General features: G+C 44.1%; 2 protein-coding genes across 2 annotated transcripts; one reads left to right on the top strand and one right to left on the bottom strand.

Moving 5' to 3' along the window:
* On the bottom strand, positions 1-966 carry LOC134524773 (olfactory receptor 10A7-like). Its single transcript, XM_063354932.1, has one exon. It carries the CDS (start codon positions 964-966, stop codon positions 1-3), a length of 966 nt encoding a protein of 321 aa, XP_063211002.1.
* A 7,826-nt stretch (positions 967-8,792) lies between these two features.
* On the top strand, positions 8,793-9,728 carry LOC134524772 (olfactory receptor 10A4-like). Its single transcript, XM_063354930.1, has one exon. It carries the CDS (start codon positions 8,793-8,795, stop codon positions 9,726-9,728), a length of 936 nt encoding a protein of 311 aa, XP_063211000.1.
* Positions 9,729-18,998: the final 9,270 nt, after the last annotated feature.

Genomic DNA, 18,998 nt, shown 5'->3' with positions numbered 1-18,998 from the left:
TCAAGCAGAATAAGTTTGTATCTTCCTCAGCTCAGCTATTCTTTTTATTAGTACTCCTTTCACTTCTTTATTCCTCAGGCTGTAAATCAGGGGGTTTAATGTGGGAATTATGACCGTGTACATGAGAGCTAGGACTTTCTTAGTGTCTTGTGAATTACTGGATTTTGGCCGTAAATAAATCAAGGTCCCACTTGCATAATACAGTGTTACAACAGTAAGATGTGAGGAACAGGTGGAGAAAGTCTTGTGTCTACCCTCTGCAGAGGAAATTTTCAGGATGCTGGAGATGATGCAGGCATAGGATACCAGAATGAGACAAAATGGCATAAAGATGACCAGCGCTGTGGCTATAATGATCTGCTTTTCATACAAAGAAGTGTCAGTGCAGGAGAGCATGATGAGGGGGGGAATATCACAGAAGAAGTAGTTAATCTTCCTGGGCCCACAAAACGGCAATGCGAACACCCAAGCTGTCTGCACCACGGACGCAACATTACCACTGCAGCATGACAGCAGGACCAAGGAAAAACAAACTCTGCTGTTCATGATGATTGCATATCTAAGGGGGTTGCATATGGCCACGTAACGGTCGTAGGCCATGGCTGCCAAAAGGTAACATTCAGTGGCTGCTAAAAAAATCACACAGTAGAGCTGTGCGACACAGCCCATGTAGGAAATGCTCCTGTCCTCTGACAGGAAGTTTACCAGCATCTTGGGAACAACCACCGATGCTGTGGAGATATCCAGGAAGGACAGGAGCCGGAGGAAGAAGTACATGGGCATGCGGAGGGAGGGGTGCAGTGTGACCGTGAAGATGAGAAGGTTCCCAAAGATGGTGATGGTGTAAATGAAGCAGAATGTGAAGAACAGCAAGTGCTTCAGTTCTGGGTATCTGGACAATCCAGAGAGGACAAATCCAGTCAGCAGAGTGTGGTTTCCTGGTTCTGGATCATCTGTTGGCTTCATCTGGGAGGAATTAAATGGACGGACTGTCAGAGGGGTAGTCACTGGACCAAGATCACGGTGCTTCAGCCAGTTGCTGAAGTGAGGATTTTCTTTGAAATCCCTGGAGGGTGAAACTCTATAGAGGGCTCAGCTGAACAAAGGAAGAAGGCAATGTCCATGCGTGCTGCAAGTGCGTGATGTTAGCACTCCCTACATTTCATAGTTTGGGACAGTGACCAAGCATACAACTATGAGGAGTTAGTATTTAAGGGTTGGCTCCATTATGGGTGTATGGTTAATTGCTGAGAACATGGGCTCCCCCCACATGTCAGGTCTGTGGTCCCAAGTGGTTTTGTAGGTGTTTTCTGCACTGCAGAGAAAGCCCAGCTGACAGCCAAAACACCCACAGTCCAAAGAAAGCAAAACCAAAACAAATCAAAGCAAACCCAAATACCCATTGTATACAGACAAAAAATGGAAGAAGGAGTAATTAGAGGGAAAGATACCCACAGAGAACACTAATAAAGTGTAGAGGGTGAAGCTCAGTACCATCTCCTTCATTAGTCACATTGCCTCATTACCGTGGTGAGTGTTGCTGTGTGTGCGATGCCAATGGGATATTCATGCAGCGCTGTGCCAGCCGTGGTACCTCTGTGTTTTCTTTCTGCCCAGAATGGGAAACTGATGCACAGAAGGAGAGAAGAAATTAGCCTGGCACAGAGGAGAAAGTGGTCATTAATTCTGCGTTCTTCCGACTTGTCTTCTCTTCCCAAAGGGGCAACCAACCTGTGGACGACACCAGTAAATCTCAAGGCACAGAATGCATTTGGGCAGCAGAAATGTATGCATATATGGGCACACAGCAGGGAAGCACCTTTTCCACTGTGCACACATGGACCTGGTCAACAGACCACCACTCATAGAGAAGGACACATCATCAGAGCAAGAGCAGTGCACACAGCCCTGCCGTGATGCAATCATTTCTCATACTGACTTCATCTAAATTCTTTCTGCCAAAACTTCACTCACACAAGATGCCTTTCTGTCAGCGTTCTTTTCTGACATGAACATGAAAATGAAAGCTGTGGAACTGGGAGTCACAGATGATTTTAGCTTACAAGCACAATAAAGAAACTCCTCATGTTCTTGGGCATTTAAAGGTCTGATGTATTTAAAAGGAATCTTTCTGGTTTTGACTGATTCCGTTAACAAAGAAATGAAAGAACACTGTGCTATTTGAAGCTCCAAAGTCTGAGAGATACCTCAATATAACTTGTGCATAACAGAATAGAGAATGACATCAAATATTTTCTGCAGTTTGTAATGGCACACATTCACACCAGTTTTCTTAACTTGTCAGATCCATGCACCTGAAGTTGAATCTACCTAATTCTGCTCTTTGATCCCTTACTAAAGTTTTAGACTATCGCTTTGGTCATCAGCTGTTAATTAAAGTCAGTAAGTCTCACAGCAGTCATTGGTTTACTGAACAGAAACTGAGAGAAACAACTGAGAGAAACAACTCTCACTTTGTGTAATTCTTGTTTAGTGGCTATGAGGACCTTCAAGTTTTGGTCTTCACTCTTCCTTGGATTTGCTTTATGTATTCACAAAGAGCATTTTGAAGTAAGCGTCCTACCTTCAGCAGTTCTGTCATCCAGTGGATCATGCACAACGGATCATCCAGAACGGATCATGCAAATTTCACTAGAAGTATTTCCTTTGTTTTCTTACATTAAGGACAGTGTTGGGCTGATGACTCCTACAGTCAGCTTACATTGCAGATTTTAAATTGTATGTTAAATGTAGATTCTCTCCTGCCACATCTTGAGTAATCTGTGACATTATCACATGGTATATTCCATGGAACCTCAGGCATGTTTTCTCCAAAGGACCATAAATGGAATTTACCTGCCCTTCACACAGATGTCATGATGCTAGTTGACAAAGACTAGCCTCGCAGAGAAGAAGAAAAGGAATTTGTTAAATTCTATCAATTTAGTTGAAATAGTAGCACAATCAGGTAGTTTCACAGAACAGGGACAATGAAACTACATCACACACAGGCATTTTGACTTGCAAGTACGTGAGAACCTACATGAGCATCTGCATGATTGTTCAATCATGAAATTGCTTCTACAGCAAAATTATGTAGTGCCTTTTAAAGACAATCAGAGGAGTAAAAAAGAATATTGTTTTCTTCAGAGATTACTCTAGTCATTGGGGATGTAGAAACCTGCGAGCTGGGCTTTAGTGCTATCCCAGGGCACCTTGAAGTCTCAAACACCTTCAGCATTATTAAAGGATGTCAAGAGCAGCTGGAGGCTCCATCAGCCCTGGCCTGGGACCCTTCTGCCCAGCCACTGGAGCCCAGCCTAGTGCCTAGGGACTCAGGATCTCAGGGATGGAGCTGCTGCTATTCTATTTGCAGGTTCAACCAGTAGTAAAGGTAAGCACATATCCCTGAGGACACAGACACAAAGACACACAGACATGCCAGCCACACAGACTGTCACAGACAATACATACAGGACTCTCATCACACACGAATGCAGACAGGCATGTCCCCTCCTCCTCTGGGGTTGGCAAAGACAGGAGGTCACTAGTGCAGGCACACTATAACATCCCCAGGATTCACAAGCACATGCACATTTGTGGGTCCACTTGCATAGCCCCTCTATCTGTACAGTACCCTCGCCCACATCCTGGCCCTCTCACCCGCCCCACAGGTCCCCTGCCCACTGGCTGGTCCAGCTTGATGCACCAAACATGCAGCACTCACACAGTCATCCCACACTCACAGGTTCTCCCTGGGCACCAGCACAGACTCTCTGCGCATCTTACACCCTTGCCTGGACCTCCAACTCGCTGTCTGCTTCAGCTTTAAGTTTGCTGGTGAATATACATGCACACTCCAAACACACCTAGTTTGAGGGAGATACAGACAATCCCCCCTGCCCCCAGTAGCCAGCACAAGGCACAAGAACTGTGACCCATGGTCCTGCTCCAGCTGCCAGTGCTGAGCCCCTCACTCACCTCACTCATGCCAGTCCCCTCAGTAACTGTTTTTGAGGACACACACTCTTCTCACCCCAGTGACTGTAGGCTGAGAACCTATTAGTTCCAGTAGCTACACTGGGACCCGCTTGCTCCCATAGCTCACACTAGAAGCCAAGGGTGCCCATGCCCCCAGTCTCACTTCAGTAGCTGGCACCAAATCCACTCACACCGATCCCCCCAGAAGATTGTACTTGTTTCTTGCAGCACATGTACACACGGGATAGAGTGAGAATACCTGCACAGTTATGAAAAGATTTAATAAGACAGGACAGAAGGCAGTGATCAGGCACACAGCTCAGCCAGACCAGCAGTGACCAGCCCCAGTTTACACTGAACCATTCCCTTTTAGATCCCTTTTCTGTCTATCCCCCTCTTTGTTCCTCCTGGCTCCCCTTAACCTGAACATCACCTCATCCTGAACATCCCCTCATCAGCTGGCATGGTCCCACTGACCCCATCCAACATCCTCAACCCTCATGTTTGCATCCTCACTAGTTGCAAAGTCATAGTCACCTGGAGTTTCTTGAGAGCTCATCAACTGGTGATGTTTATTCCTGGTTATTGTCTTTTAGTGCTAATTGGCCAGGTTTTATGTCTTTGTGGTTTTGACTCCCTCCTTTTTATTATCCTTACAATTTGGCAAGGTCCTTAGTGAGAAAATCTGATTGAAAAATAAACATTCTCACACTCTATGTGGATACCAAGTAGCTATCCTCTTAACATCTCTCAGTAACAGGAAATCAGTATCATAGTTCTCTCTACTGTAAATCTCATGCCTCTAACAGTTCTCAGAAGCATGACTTTGGACCAGAACTGTATAACTGAGTTGGAATTTATTTCCAACTTATTTCCAATTTATTTCCAGGAACGTGACTGATCTAATGTGCACCTGAATGACTGCATACATCTGTGGTATAAAATCCTGCCACTGACTGTCCTTAAATGCTCCTTGGAAAATTTGTAGAAAATGTTATGACTTTCATGAGATTAATAATGTCACTGGTTCACATTTTATATTTCTAGGGCTACAGGCATATCACAGTAGAAGTTTCCTCATGCTCTAGTTTTTGAACTGCAGATTAAACGTAACCAAGAGAATAATTGCAGTAAAGTCATTCCTCTGAGCTTCCTTCAAATGTACTTATTATTTCCTGGTGCTGAGGGTACTAACCTAATTTTTACCCACTAAAGATATGCATTTTGACTGCCACCTCCAATCATGATTCTTTCTAAAGGTTTCTTAATATTCTCAGAACTAAGAAATAAGAACTAATATTCTCAGAATATAATATTCTCAGAATATAATATTCTCAGAATATAATATTCTCAGAACTAAGTGCTTTATACTTCTTTTGAAGACTGGATTCATTCACTTGCCTTCAGATACCTAAAATGTAGACACCTGTTTTTGAGGTATTTGGCTAGTCTTTTTATGCTCAATGGAAAGGTCCTCTGCAGGGCGTTTAAGACCATCCTCAGGTAGATAAGACTAATCATGTTTTAAATTGGACTGTTTCTCCGTTTGACTATAAAGGGAGACAAAAGCAATTGGCCCAGAAACATACTTTTCGTTGTAGATACCTAAGTTAACACCTGATTATTCTCATCTTATTTTGTTGCACAGTTGATTTGGTCACAGTGTTTTACACTTTATTGGTATGACTGGGTTTCGCAAACCAGAGGAGCTGGGGGAAAGTAAAAGAACATCTAAATCTTTATTTCCGTTTTCTCATTGAGAAGTTAGGGGCAAAAAAGCAAATCAGAGACAATTGCATAGTTTTGATTGGCTAGGTCCGCCCTGCAAATGTAGTTTGTGGACCCTCAATTTTGACTAGGCCTCTAGACAGCTCTTTATGTTTCAGATCAGGATCTTCTTCAGGACTGGGTTTTACCTACACAGAGAGCAAAGCCGTGGAATAAAGTCATAACACAGGTAGGAGGAACAGATAGAGAAGGCCTAGTGGAATGTCCAAGTGGAAACCATTAAAGAGTGGTGTCCTTCAAGGGTCCATACTGAGACAAATACTATTAAATATCTTCATCAGCATCCCAGACAGCAGCGTTGAGTGCACTCAGCAAGTTTGTGGATGACACCAAGCTGAGTGGTGCAGATGATTTGTTAGAGGGAAGGGAAGCCATCCAGAGGGACCTTCACAAGCTTGAGGAGTAGGCCCGCGTGAACCTTACGACGTTCAACAAGGCCAAGTGCAAGGTTGTGCACCAGGGTCTGCGCTACCCCTGCTACCAGTATATGTATATATATATACATATACGTATGTATATATATACACACATACATACATGTGTGTATAGAGATATACATGTGTGTATGTGTGTGTGTGTGTGTATATATGTATATGTTTGGGGGATGAATGGATTGAGAGCAGCCTTGTGGAGAAGGACTTGAGGATACAGTGACTGGACAAAAGGAAAGAGTTTTAAACCAAAAGATGGTAGATTTAGACTGGACATCAGGAAGAAATTTTTTGTGACAAGGGTGGTCATCTGCTGGAACAGGTTGCCCAGAGAAGTTGTGTGTGTCCCATCCTTGGAAGTATTCAAAGTCAGGTGGACGGGGCTTTGAACAACCTGATATGGTAAAAGATCTCCCTGCTCATTGCAGCAGGGTTGGAATAGATGATCTTTAAAGGTCCTTTCCAATCTAAAAAATTCTAGGATTCTATGATTTTATGATTCTTTGCATCTATGGTTCTATGACTCTATTATGATTCTATGATCTTTGTCTCAGTTTGCTCCCAGGAAAGCACATTGCCATGTATCCTGAACTAATAGCCACTAATGGAAATTGAGAGACCTGCAAAGTGGTCATTGAAATCTTTGCAGGGACAGTACTTTTTCAATGAACATATCCCTGATCACTAGGAATAGATACATTTCTATCCCCACCTAGGACAATCATGGTGGTAAGGAACACAAACTGCTTGAGACTCCAAAATTAAACTTAGAAAATAGTAGAAAGGCTTTTAAATTATTTTTTTTTTCTGTGTAATAGTAATATTAACTTTAAGGAGAGAACCAATAGAGAGGGTTATTACTTTCTTTCTTCAAATGCAAAATGGAACAAGGCTACATTGCCAGCAATCAATACCCAACAGATTATTTTCCTCTGGGAAGATAAATACATTGAAATACTCAAGGACTGTGATGTGACTTTGCCAAAAATATTAACCACAGCTTTCTCCTAATGGCAGGTGAGCTACCTTATATTACTTTAGTCTTTTTTCTCTTCTTCCATATATTATTGTTCTTCTGACACCTACACAGGGCTTCTCTTAGAGAGAGACTCATCTATCTATGAAATGAAAGGATTATTGGAATAGAAAACAAATTCTAAGACATTTTTTATTCTTGAAAGGAACTGCTCCTCCTGAAGAGTGCCTGGGACGAAGGTAATTTCCTGGAGAGTGATCCACATTCTTTAGTACTATTTTGTTCTAATTATTAATAGGAAGGTGTTATAATGTCTGGGATTTTCTCTGTGTATGTCTTTGTGTGATGCATGTGTGTGCTTTGGTTCTGTCTTTTTTCTTACTAACTGAAAGTTATGTCCCCCATCCCATTCAAATTATATCAATGAAATCAAAACAGCTATTTTAAATAGAAATTCTTCCTGTCCTCTTCAATATATGTGTAAAGGAAAAAAAAAAATCAAAAAACCCCTTCAATAAACCTCCCTCTTGTGTTTGGATAAATTATGAGACGAAAATAACGTGTACCATTCTGTAAAAAAATTTGTTTCACAGAATCATGGGACAGTTGAGATTGCAGTGATTTGTGGAAATCATCCAGTAAAAATCTGCTCTCAGAGCAGAGTCAGTTAGAGCACATTTCTCATGGCCGTGTCCCATCAGGTTTTGAGTATCTCCAAAGATGGAGAGTCCACAGCCTCTTTGGGTAACCTGTTCTAGTGCTTAACCAAACTCAACATACAACAACAAACAAAGAAGCAAAAAAATCACCTTCATTTTTAAATAGAATTTCCTGTATTGCTATCTGTGCCTATTGCCTCCTGTCTGTTCACACTATGCTGAACTTGACCTAACCCTGAGCGGATTAACAAAAGGTAGCATGTGCTCTCAGTTTTACCTTTTTTTGTGGACTGGTACTACTTTTGGTTTTATGTAGTATGCAGTGCGATAGCAGTGAAGACACACACTGATGATAGTAATTATGTATGATACTGTGGAGCGTATCTGGAACACAGGATTATCTGTGTTCAGTAAGTGGTTGTTTTCTAGAATGAACCACATCCACATAATGATAGCAAGAGGGACTCATTGCCAAAAACCCTGCTCTATCAATAAATGAATCATTTCTGGGTTTTAAGGACTAGTCTTCTTTGATTGGTAGCAGGTATTAGGGTAGCAGATCTCAGCTGGATAATGGAAGAAAAGTCCACTTCAAAGACTGGGGCAGTAGAGTGTAATCCTCATCCTAAAACGCAGGAGGAGTAAAATATTCTGCCATCATAAAGAAGACATATCTTCCTTTCCATTGACTAGGAGTGAAGTACACTCATTTGGAAAAGTTGTTCTTAGTTATCAAAAGCTATGTGAACGGAACCTTCCCTCCTACCTCTAAACAATCTTTAGCACTGAAAATACCTAAACACAGCAGTAAAATATCACTTCCTCTTCTGGGATCTTGTACTATTACAAAGTAATATATATAAATATTTAATTTACTATTTTGCATTTCTCTAGATTAACTAGAAAACGGATATATAATAATTTCTCCAGTTAAAAAAACCCAACCACCTGAGGGACATGACCAGCAGAAACCACACAGTGGTGGCCTATTTCCAATTTTTACCTTTCTCCAGCATTCCAGGGATCCAAGGCTCTCTCTTTTGTCTGGTATTACTCATGTACCTCAGTGCTTTGGTGGGAAACATCCTCATCATTGTGATCACTAGGGTAGATGCTGCCCTTCACTCCCCCATGTATTTTTTCCTCAAGAACTTGTCCTTCCTAGAGATTGGCTACACTACATCCACAATCCCCCAGATGCTTGTGAACTTCCTCACAAAAAGGAAGGGCATATCCTTTCTGGGCTGTGCCACGCAGATGTATGCCTTCTCCCTCTTAGGGATCACAGAATGTTGTCTGCTGGCTGCCATGGCCTATGATCGCTACATGGCCATATGCCATCCCCTGCGCTACACAACCGTGATGAGCTGGAACATGTGCTTCCTGCTCTCAGCTGTATCTTGGCTTACTGGGGTCTTGCTGGCCTTAGGGCAGACAACTTTCATCTTTACCCTTCCATATTGTGGGCCCAACAGGATCAATCACTTCTTCTGTGACCTGCTGCCTCTGCTGAAGTTGGCTTGCGTGGACACCTTCAAGAATGAAATTGCCATCTACATAATAGCTGTCCTCTTCATCACGGTCCCCTTCTTACTCATAGTTACATCATACGTCCAGATACTCCACACCATCTTCAAGATGCCATCAGCTGGGGGCAAGAGAAAAACGTTCTCTACCTGCTGTTCTCATCTGGTCGTAGTTACTCTGTTTTATGGATCTGGTATTGTGACCTACCTGAGACCCAAAGCTTTTTATTCAAGCAGCAGTAACAAACTGCTTTCTCTCTCTTACACACTGATGTCTCCAATGATGAACCCCTTGATTTACAGCTTGAGGAATAAAGAGGTGAAACAAGCCTTGAAAAAACTGAGAGCCAAAAATATAAATACATGACATGTTTATGAATTATATTAAATTAAATCTAGCTGTAGCTTTGCTATTGTGTGCATTACTACAAGGACAATATGACTTGCCATCACTTACCAAAAATCCATATCTACCCTGTAGTTCTGAATCAATCCTCCAGATGTTGTTGTTGTTATTGTTTTTGGTTGGTTGGTTTCTTTGTTTGTTTGGGGTTTTTTAAGAATTATTTTTCAGATTATCTTCCATGTCATTTAACGGTAGATTTGGCATACAGATGAAGTGAATTGCATGCTAGTGTATCCTCTATGTCCTGTCCATCCATACAGAAATAGTTCTGCACTTCACAGATATGTTTACCTGTGGTAAGATGAAACTCACAATATTCTCTGCATATTGTGAAAACAGTTCTGTGGAGCTTATCTAAAAATAATTACACGGTGACAAGGGAAAGAAATTATCAGAGAAGAGGACAACGTACCTAATGAGAAGCACTCCACAAATACCTAAGACCTCAGCCTTCTGTTGAGTTCTGATGAAGATATTCCCCGGATGAGCTCTACAGCTCTATTCTGTGAAGAAAGTTTATTTGAAGGGGTAATGATTCACTTCAGATATCTTGAACGTACAGAACTGTGGCTGGGCTGGTAACCCTGTTCTCTACTGGTATAGAATGGAGTGAAATGGATGAAGTAAAAACACAGCTTATGTGTTCTAAAGAGTTTTCTGCCGTAGTAAGAGACAAACTGACACTTGGACATCTCCATTGCTGAATATTGTTTGTGTGTGAAGTCAAAACAATAAGCTTATGTAAACATACCTATGTCTTAGGCTTTGGAGTTGAGACCAGATGAAAACAATGTCCCTTTTTGTGCAAATAAAAGATTAATTGTGGAATGAAAGAAACTACTTGAGTGCCAAGGAAATGGATGGTCATAGAGAAGTTGGTTTGAGACCTGTCATTTTAAAAGGAAGGTTAAAGCTTCATTTATTTTTACTTTTTTACTCTGGTTGTCGTACGTACCCATCTGGAGGATTCGTCAATTTACCTCTTCACTCTTCTCATTTTCTTTGCTAAGATAAGATAGTGGATGTGAAATTAGTCATTAAGATGGGAGAAGCATAGGAGGGCTTTTTGCACCAGGAATTGCTAGATTATTGTGATCCCAATAAGACAGACAGACAGACTGTGTCAAGTGTCATTTAAAAAGCTGTTTATTAGAGTTAACTCTATAGAGGAGAAGACAGTATAGATAAAGCTGCATCACTTCAGATACTGTGAACCCCAAACTGTGAAGCATCAAATGGACCGCTGATTAACATGCAGCATGCCATATACATCCTGTCAATGGAAGGGTTACTCTGTTTTGGTCATTTGAGTTAGTATAGGATTTTTAAAAAGAAAACAATTATATTGATAATTTCTACTGTCAAACAGAAAGGGTGTTCACATGAGAACTTCTTGCTGCACAGATACTTCTTGCTGCTAGCAAGAGAACTTCCTGCTGCTAGATAAAGGCAAGGCCATGCAGGTGGTGTAATTGCTGGTAACAAGTGGGAGCTGCCTGCAGTCTCCTTTGTTAAAATTAGATGCTGAGTTTATCCTGAAGCCAACGGATTTGTGCAGTACAAAACAGACCTGAAGACCACGCTGGAGGTGCAGCGCAACACAGCACTACAGCTTGCACCAGCTCCTGTTGGACAACAGTGGTCTTCAGTCAAGACGAGTGCAGAGGTTGTAAAGGGGTATTAGGAGTGGCCACCGCCTCCAGCAGCACAGCCCAGTTCCTGGGGATCCAGGGTCTCTGACCAGTCTGACGCACGCAGCTGCCACTTTCCTGCCTGCATGTTCAACCTCTAGCAAAGGTGAGCACCTATCCCGGAGACACATGGACATGCCCAGATAGATATACACACAGATGACACTGAGACAGCCAGCCATACAGACGGCCACAGAAAAGGCTCTGCTGTCAAAAGCAGCCACATACAGGACCCACATCACACACAGGCACAGGCAGCCATGCCTCCACCACCTCTGGGCCTGGCAGAGACAAGAAGTCACTAGTGCAGGCATACGCATGATACTGTCTGGATTCACAAGCACACACACACTTGCAGATTCCCCAGGCATCAGCACATCCCCACTGCCTGGTACCCCTGTCTAAATCATGGCTTCTGATCCCAAACCACAGTCCCCTACTCACCATCTGGTCCAGCTTCATGCACCAAAAGTCCAGGGGGGACTCTCCAAAGCTGTGCCTGGAGTTTCTTAATGGCCATTCTTAAATTCTAAATTAGTAGCTGGCAACTTTCTGTCTTTGTCGTTGTCTCCATTATCCCTTGTCTAAAAGATTTGTATCTCTGTGTTCTTGTTTATCTCTTCTCCCTCTACTTCAATGCCTTTTGCGTTGAAAAAGTTCTTGATGAAATGACCCTATGATGCAAATGCTCTCAACTTCCATCTACCCTTAGAAGCATCATATTGTAATTCTGGAGTTCTGGCAGGCTGTGGTGCAGAGGTATGATTATGTGAGGCAATTCAGACAGAAACAAATAAAAACCCAGCTCTTGCTTGTTTGTTTGTGTGTGAATTAGGGTTATCACACCTATCTGGAGTTCAATTTGAGATTAAGATGCCAATATCCAGGCACTGAAATGTGATTCTACGTGAACTAAAAATCTGAACTCCTTTTTTTCCCCAGAGTTATCAGAATATCTAAAGAACAGCTAGCGCATTATATACTATATGCTAGAGAACTGTCTATGCTAGAGAATTATAGACTGATGCATGGACTCCAATAGTAATCCACAAAGACTGCAGAGAACTAGTCTGTGATATGTCATGAACAGAACTTATTTAGGGTACCATTTTTTTCAGTAAATTTTTTTCAGAAGACACTAAGAAAATGGTTGTCTCAAATATGAAGTATGATGAAAAAGTGGGCTACATACTACATGTGGAGAAAAAAAAATACTCTGTACGTAATAAGTAATATAATTCTTATGATCTCCTTCTCTGAAGCAGACTGTAACAATGTTAATCCATTTTACTTATCTGACATATACTGTGTCTTGTTGCATGCTATTCTTTTTCAAAATGCAATAGACAAGCATTACATGACTCGCCGAGACAAGCAGCTCCAGTGCTGGCACATCCGCAGCAGAGTTGGGCAATCACAGAGAAAAGGGGCTTTTCACGAGGTTTTCTGAGGCTGGGACGGGCCCGGGCAGCAGCAGGAGCCACAGGGAACCGGCAGCTTGTGTGGCGGCAGCGGCTGATGAGGCAGGAGCAGGGCCTGCAGCAGCAGCAGCGGCCACTGCCCCACCCCCCTTAAAAGGTGTCCCCGGGGAGCACAAGTGACCAGGAACGTGGTGACCAGGATGGACAAACAGGGCATGGCCCGTCAGCCATGGGGTTGTGGTGCAGCAGTTCACACGAAGGGGCGCATGAGAAGGGTGTGGAAAGATCAAGAGGGGAGTTCAGCCATGGTCTCTACACAAAAGACGCAGCTTCCTGTGTCTTCTGCACTTGCCAGAGCAGATGTAGCCATGCAAACAGAGCTCCCCTGGAAGCATGCAGCCACCCAGGTCTCTGGCTGCATGGAGTGCTTCAACGTCTCACGGCTAGTTGATGGTAGTAGAGATGACAGCTGTGTGAGTTGTGCCCTGGTGGATGATCTACTCAGCCTGGTAGCAGAGCTAAAAGAGGAAGCAGAAAGGCTGCGGAGCATCAGGGTGTGTGAGAAAGAGATAGATTGGTGGTATCAGGCTCTGACCTCCCTGAGAAAAAAAAAAAAAACAAGCTGAAGGAGATCTGGTACCCTCCCCGTGCCAGACTGAAGGCAGTGTCCAAAAGGAGAACTGTGAATGGAGGCTAGTCCGTACTAGGAGTGGCAAGTGAACCCCCTCCTTGCCCACATCCCCTAAGCAGGTGCCTCTGTATAATAGGTATAAGGCTCTCAAGGAAGTAGGCCAGCCCATGGATGATATGGAAGATGGTATGACTACACCAGAAGAGTTGCCAGGAGCAGTAAGGCCTACCCCCTGCTTAAAAACCACCTCCACAAGGAAGAAGAGGTGGGATATAGTAATAGGTGACTCCCTTCTGAGGGGAACAGAGGGTTCAATACGCTGGACGGACCCACTTCTTAGGGAAGTACACTGCCTCCCTGGGGCCCAGGTCAGGGACATCACTAGGAGACTTCCCAGCCTGGTTCAGCCCTCAGACTACTACTCGCTGTTGCGCTTTCACATGGGTGGCAATGAGGTGGGAACACATAGCCCAAAAGCAATCAAAAGACACTTCAGGGCCTTGGGAAGGTTTCCTGGTTTCAGTGGGGATAGGTTAATTCTCCCCAGGCTCCGACAGGGACACAGGTATTCTATCCCATGTGATCCATGCCCAGTTGGAGCTGCTGGGGGAGGGGGCAGGAAGTCGCCACTTGGGAGAGGGCTGGGGCATCCCAGGTCCAGTTGGTGAGTGGTGGTACCGTAACCGTGTTTGTATATTCCTCCGTCCGTGTTACTGTTGTTGTTTTCTTGTTCCCTTTGCTGTTCTGTTAAACTGCCTTTGTCTCAACCCATGAGTTTTGCCTTTTTTCTTCCAATTTTTCCCTGGGGGGGGGGGGGGGACACCTCTGAGAGAGCAGCCATGTAGTTCTTTGTTGCTGTCTGAGGCTAAACCACAACAGAAGATTAATAAGGGAATCTGGGGTGCAGGTTATCTTTTCTTCTGTTCTCTCAGTTATAGGCAGCGATTCTGAAAGAAACAGATGTCTGCAGTCTGTCACTATTTGACTCTGTGGCAGTGTCACCGCCACAGTTTTGGGTTTTTCGACAATGGGATGGCCTAAATGGCACCAGGCTTGTTGGTGTCTGATGGGGTTCATCTTTCTGAAAGTGGGGCTCATTGACCAAGCTTTAAAGTGGGCTTGTTGGCAGACGGGGTTATTACCCAGCTTGCTTGTGACAAGCCAAGGGATGATGCTCCAAGGTCTGAGGGATGGGTCACTAGCCAAGGCCCTCAACCTGTTGCTCAGAGATGTGCTGGGTGCACTGCAGCACACTCAAAGTCTTATGGGGACGAGCCAGGGGTTCCTGAGGCAATAAAAACTGGGGAGTCACAGTTAAAACACCTCAAAGGAAGACCACCTGAAGAGCAGCAAGAAGAAAAAGCAGCCACTCCAGCCAGTGAGACAGCTTCATCGGGCACCCAACTGAAGTGCCTTTATGCAAATGCACGTAGCATGGGAAACAAGCAAGAGAGGTTAGAGATGTGCACACACCTCCAAGGCGATGATCTTATTGGCATCACAGAGATGCAGTGGGATAGCTCTTATGATTGGAGTGTTGGAATGGAGGGATACAGACTCTTCAGGAAGGACAGGCTGGGGACACAAGGAGGGGGTGTTGCCCTCTGTGTCAATGAACAGCTGGAGTGCATGGACCTCCATCTGGAGATGGATGAAGAGCCAATCAAGGGATTATGGGTCAGGATTAAAGGGAACCCAGGGGCAGGGGACATTACAGTAGGGGTCTGCTACAGGCCACCTGACCAGGACAACAGAGCGGATGAGGCCCTCCATAGACAGATAGAAGCGGCATCACATTCACAGACCCTGGTCCTCATGGGGGACTTCAACCATCTTGATATCTGTTGGAAGGACAACACAGCAGGGAACAAGCAATCCAGGAAGTTCTTGGAATGCATCGAAAACAACTTTATTCTTCAAATGCCAGAGGAGCCAATGAGGAGAGGAAATATTCTGGACCTTGTCCTTAACAACAAGGAGGGGCTGGTGGGGAATGTAAAGCTCAAGGGTAGCCTTGCCTGCAGTAATCATGAAATGCTAGAGTTCAAGATCCTTAGGGCAGTGAGCAGGGCATGCAGCAAGCTCACTACACTGGACTTCAGGAGAGCAGACTTTGACCTCTTGAGGGATCTGCTTGGCCAGATAACATGGGAAAAAGCACTGGAGGGGAAAGGGACCCAAGGAAGCTGGTTAGTAGTCAAGGATCACCTCCTCCAAGACCAGGAGTGCTGCATCTCAAGAAAGAAAAAGTCAGGCAAAAATGCCAGGAGGCCTGCATGGATTAACAAAGAGCTCCTGGACAAGCTCAAAAGCAAAAAGGAGGCCTACAGAGGGTGGAAGCAAGGACGAGTTGACTGGGTGGAATACAGAGAAACTGTCCGAGTGACCAGGAACCAGACTGGGCAAGCTAAAGCCCAGACAGAATTAAATCAGGCTAGGGACATCAAGGATAACAAGAAAAACTTCTGTAAGTACGTCAGGGGTAAAGGCAAGACTAGGGAAGATGTGGGCCCTCTCAGGAAGGACAGGATATGGACAGGGCTGAGGTACTGAATGACTTTTTCACATCGGTCTTCACCAGCAAGGGCTCTAACCACAGTGCCCAAGTTGCCGAAGGCAAAGGCAGGGGTTATGAGAATGAAGAACCACCCACTGCAGAAGACCAGGTTTGAGACCATCTGAGGAACCTGAAAGTGCATAAGTCCATGGGACCTGTTGAAATCCATCCATAGTCCTGAGGGAACTGGCAGATGAAGTTGCTAAGCCGCTTTCCATTATATATGAAAAGTCATGGCAGTCTGGTTCCCGCTGACTGGAAAAGGAGAAACGTAAAGCCCATTTTCAAAAAGGGAAAAAAGGAAGACTCGGGGAACTACAGATCGGTCAGTCTCACCTCTGTGCCCAGCAAGATCATGGAGCAGATACTCCTGGAATCTCTGCTAAGGCACATGGAAAATAAGGAGGTGACTGGTGACAGCCAACATGGCTTCACCAAGGGCAAGTCATGCCTGGCAAATCTGGTGACCTTCTATAATGTTGCCACAGCATTGGTAGATAAGGGGAGAGCAACAGACGTCATCTACCTGGACTTATGCAAAGCATTTGACACTGTCCCACATGACATCCTGGTCTCTAAATTGGAAAGGCATGGATGTGACGGATGGACCACTTGGTGGATAAGAAACTGGCTGGATGGCCACACTCAAAGGGTTGGAGTCAATGGCTCAATGTCCAAGTGGAAACCAGTGACAAGCTGTGTTCCTCAGGGGTCAATACTGGGACCAGTACTGTTTAACATCTTTGTCAGAGACATGGACAGTGGGATTGAGCGCAAGTTTTCTGACGACAACAAGCTGTGTGGTGAGGAGAAATAACTGGACTCCAGACGATCCAATGTGAATAAACAGAAGCCGTTTATTAAGCACAGATCATCATCTTTTATACCCTGTGTTGTAGCCGTACATGCCACTTGCTTATTTCTGATTAGCTCGTTACACTGTCCACGCGCTGTCCATGCAGTTCATTCACAGATCAAATTGGTTACAAGAATTCGCATAGTAAATTGCTTAGTCATTAGCACAACATGTTTTCTACCTTCTCAGTTCCCATTTTTCCCATGCACTAATTCCATCTTCTACCACCTGTTTTGCCCTTAATCTAATCTCTCATAGTAGGGAGGCTGGCTCACGTGGCCATTTTCTCTCAGACACATTCCTACAGTGTGGCATAGTCAACATGCTGGAGGGAAGGGATGCCATCCAGAGGGACATGGACAGGCTTGAGAGGTGGGCCTGTATGAACCTCATGAAGTTCAACCAAGCCAAGTGCAAGGTCCTGCACCTGGGTCACGGCAATCCCAGGCAGATATACAGGTTGGGTGGAGAATGGATTGAGAGCAGCCCTGAGGAGAAGGACTTGGGGGTGCTGGTGGATGAGAAACTCAACACGAGCCGACAATGCACGCTTGCAGCCTAGAAAGCCAATTGTATCCTGGGCTGCATCAAAAGAAGTGTGTCCAGCCAGTCGAGGGAGGTGATTCGACCCCTCTACTCCGCTCTCATGAGACCCCACCTGGAGTAATGCGTGCAGCTCTGGAGTTCTTAGCACAAGAAGGAATGGACCTGTTGGAATGGGTCCAGAGGAGGGCTGCAAAGATGATCAGAGGGCTGGAGGACCTCTCCTGTGAGGACAGGCTGAGAGATTTTTCAGTCTGGAGAAGGGAAGCTTCTGGGGAGACCTAATAGTGGCCTTCCAGTATCTGAAGGAGGCCTACAAGAAAGCTGGAGAGGGACTTTTTACAAAGGCATGTAGTAATAGGACAAGGCGTAATGTCTTCAAACTGAAAGAGGGTAGATTTAGATTAGATATCAGGAAGAACTTTTTCACCATGAGTGTGGTGAGGCACTGGAACAGGTTGCCCAGGGAAGCTGTGGATGCCCTACCCCTGGAAGTGTTCAAGGCCAGGCTGGATGAGGCTTTGAGCAGCCTGGTCCAGTGGCAGGTGTCGCTGCCCATGGCATGGGGATTGGAACTGGATGATCTTCAAGGTCCCTTACAACCTGAACCATTCTGTGATTCTGTGAAAAAAACAGAAATATTGGTAAAAAGAGTGGAAATTGCAGCTTCATACTTATCTTTCAACATAATTTATGTCAATACTTTATTTGAGGGCTCTAGCAGAGAAAGAGCTCTATCCCTCAGACTAATGGATATAATAGCTACATTGATTCTGAGCAATAGTTGTTCCATTAGCCCTGTGTGGCTCAAGTAGGATCCATTTATACTGAAAACAAGTTCATCAGGGGACTGTCAGCTCAAACTGCATGAAAAGATTGCTGTGTCTCAGTCTGCCATGGTGTTTTTATGGCAGGATGCTTTTCTTGATGACATGATACTATGACTTGTGCATTGCAAAGTGGACGAAAAAAAAAGGACTGAAACATCTGTCTGAAGAATTAGTAGATGCCTCCTCAGTATTAAGCAACAGATATTAGGCAGTACATAAAATCTATAAAAAAACAATGGTATTATTAATGGAACCAAAATGAACATGCGAGAAAGTATGCCTCTCAGCCAGGCAAGAGAATAAGGGAAATGACAGTCCAACTCGAGATGCTGAAATGAAATCAAAGCAATGGAAGAAACGGAGCTAGTGACAAAACCTCTGAAACATTCAGATCCACTATAATCTAGATGGTCATTCATCTCACAGAATGTTGTCCTTACTAACTTGTACAAGAGCAGGAGGTAGACAGCCTGACCGTTTCACAAATCTTTGATTCAGTCTCAGACAGGCACATGTTTTACTCTCAGAAGTCTCATTGCTCAATAAATTTGCAACTCTTAGCTAAAAACTATGGCCTTATAGGACTTAAAATATCAAGATTTCAACAATTAGGATAGATGACATTTCTCCTAAGAAGTGTTTTGCTTTGGTTCAACAGAAATCTTCAGAGCAGTTTATGATGTTCAAGAGCCTAAGTTAAAG

Source organism: Chroicocephalus ridibundus, chromosome 17 (genome assembly GCF_963924245.1).
Source record: "Chroicocephalus ridibundus chromosome 17, bChrRid1.1, whole genome shotgun sequence".
In the NCBI taxonomy this organism is placed as follows: Eukaryota; Metazoa; Chordata; class Aves; order Charadriiformes; family Laridae; genus Chroicocephalus; species Chroicocephalus ridibundus.
Note: the sequence above shows the minus strand (reverse complement) of the source record. Positions and strands in the feature narration are given on the sequence as shown.